This window comes from Austrofundulus limnaeus, unplaced genomic scaffold, assembly GCF_001266775.1.
Source record: "Austrofundulus limnaeus strain Quisiro unplaced genomic scaffold, Austrofundulus_limnaeus-1.0 Scaffold204, whole genome shotgun sequence".
Lineage (NCBI taxonomy): Eukaryota > Metazoa > Chordata > Actinopteri > Cyprinodontiformes > Rivulidae > Austrofundulus > Austrofundulus limnaeus.
In genome coordinates this window covers 335,851-338,101 of record NW_013952606.1, presented here as the reverse complement: position 1 = coordinate 338,101, position 2,251 = coordinate 335,851, and the positions used below count along the sequence as shown (strand labels likewise).

At 37.2% G+C, this 2,251-nt stretch overlaps 1 protein-coding gene across 2 annotated transcripts in view; it reads right to left on the bottom strand.

Annotated features, from left to right (window-relative positions):
• cerk (ceramide kinase) overlaps positions 1 to 2,251 on the bottom strand; it is a 53,933-nt gene that overhangs the window by 12,459 nt on the left and 39,223 nt on the right. For both annotated transcript variants that reach the window (XM_014018836.1, XM_014018837.1), the window contains one exon: positions 501 to 694. In XM_014018836.1, the coding sequence (XP_013874290.1) occupies positions 501 to 694 (194 nt within the window). The remainder of the gene's footprint in view (positions 1 to 500; positions 695 to 2,251) is intronic.

Below are 2,251 nucleotides of genomic sequence, written 5' to 3'. Positions count from 1 at the left end.
GCAGAGCCCTGAGCCCCCAGCTGTTGTTGGTTGATAAACATGTTTTCATGTCAAATAAACAAGAACTATTTTGTCCATTTTAAATACACAGATCTTATTATTTTGTAAAAACAAAGGAAAAAAGTTCTTAGTTGTCATTTTTTGTGTAATTCACCAAAAATATATTTTCAGGACCCCACCTTGATGCTTCAGGACCCCACTGTGGGTCCCGACCCCAACTTTGGGAACCACTGCGCTATAGAACCCTGTGGCACAGCCTGAGCTTTAGTGTCCTTTACTTTTACTTTTATACTTTAAGTAGTTTTAAAACCAGTACTTTTATACTTTTGAGTAAAAATCTTGAGTTGACACTTCTACTTCCAAAACAGTATTTTTAAACCCTAGTATCTGTACTTYYACTTAAGTAATGATTGTGAATACTTTTGACACCTCTGGTTCACTGAATAAAAAGGCTTCAAAGTCACCTGAATTTAGATGAATGTGCAAACACTCGTCTGTACCTGGTCCTGCTTGTTGGTGTGTCGCAGCAGGTGTTTGAAGAAGTCCAGGCGGGAGCACTTCCTGACCAGGATCAGGTCTGTGGTGCCGTCAGCCAGGTGGGCAAAGGGCGACAGGCCTTTGGGACACCGGGGACACGCGCAGCTCATGCTGGCCGAATTGACGGCGACAAATTCACCGTGAACCGTCTTCCATCCTGAAACACATCAAGAAAAAATATAAATAAAAACCCAAACCCGTCATTCTAACATCACTGCGCTACACGACAAACGGTTAACACAACAGAATCTGTGTCAGCTCCTGGCTGTCGAATCTCAGCTGCTGTCAACTTAAATCCTTTTAAAACCTTAAACTGAATCACAGATGGAGACAAACCAAACGTTTTTTTTTTTTTGTTTGAGTTCACGTCAGGCAAGAAATATTTGTTGATGCAGAGGAAAAATAGAAAGAGTGCAGCACAAATCAAGTTGTGCTGAGCAAGTGGTTTGACCCAAAAAATAAATGAATGAAAAAGACTTCATTGCACACTTCTGAAGCAAACACTTAAAAAAGATTGATTTTATTGAAGAATTTTACTCTGTGTTTTGGTGATAGAGTGCATTTGTCTGTTAGCAAAATATCTCATTGAGAAACTAATTATTAAGCCTGAATCAAGATGGCCGCTGCTGCCGGCTGACCTTTAGAAAACACACAAATCAGTCCAAACTGCATTTCCTGTTTTCTATTTTTTTAAACTTCTGTTAACTTAAGACATGTCTTTAGAGCATAAACACATTTTGTATTCTCAGAAGCCTCTGAATCTTTGCTAAAAGCTCATAAAAACATCCAAACAGTTAAAACAAGTAGTTGAATCAGAAATAAACTTAAGAAAAAATGACGTCAACTTAAATCTGTACAAACTTCAATCAGTAAAAATGTTTCAATCCTTTTAAAATGTTTTTAAATATATCAGAAATGTAAGTCAAAGCAAATAACAAAGTAAGTTTGAAACATTTTTCAAAGTTTTTTAACTTAAAATTTGATTAAATCTGATTCAGTTTTATTTGCTTTTAGCTACTGTTTTCCTGTTTTTAGCTACTGTTTTGTCGCGTTTAGCTACTGTTTTACTGTTTTTAGCTACTGCTTTGCTGATTTTAGCTACTGTTTTGCTGTTTTTAGCTACTGCTTTGCTGATTTTAACTACTGTTTTGCTGTTTTTAGCTACTGTTTTGTTGCTTTTAACTACTGCTTTGATGTTTTTAGCTAAAGTTTTGCTGTTTTTAGCTACTGTTTTGTTGCTTTTAACTACTGTTTTGCTGTTTTTAACTACTGTTTTGTTGCTTTTAACTACTGTTTTGCTGTTTTTAGCTACTGTTTTGTTGCTTTTAACTACTGTTTTGCTGTTTAGCTTGTGTTCAGCAGGTTTTAGCTTGTGCTGCTGCCTTTAGCGTTCAGCTTATTTTGCTCTTTTTATACGACTATGTTCATTTCAGCTTCTGTTTTGCTCATTTTTTTGTCTTTGTTCTGCTTGTTTCGACTTTAAAATCTCCCTTTCAGCTTTTTCAGCTCATTTCAGCAAATTCTTCCAGCCCGCAGCATTCACCCTGATTTCTTTAGTGTGGATAAAAGCTCTGGTGGTGGACAGGTGACAAACCACTGCCCTGTTCCTCACAGACTTACTTTTAGCCTAAGGTGAAGCAGAGCATAAGCAGCTGAAAAGTGATCACATGCTATCAGATTAGCTTCTGGCTGGTTTTACGAGCCCCTCAGAGGG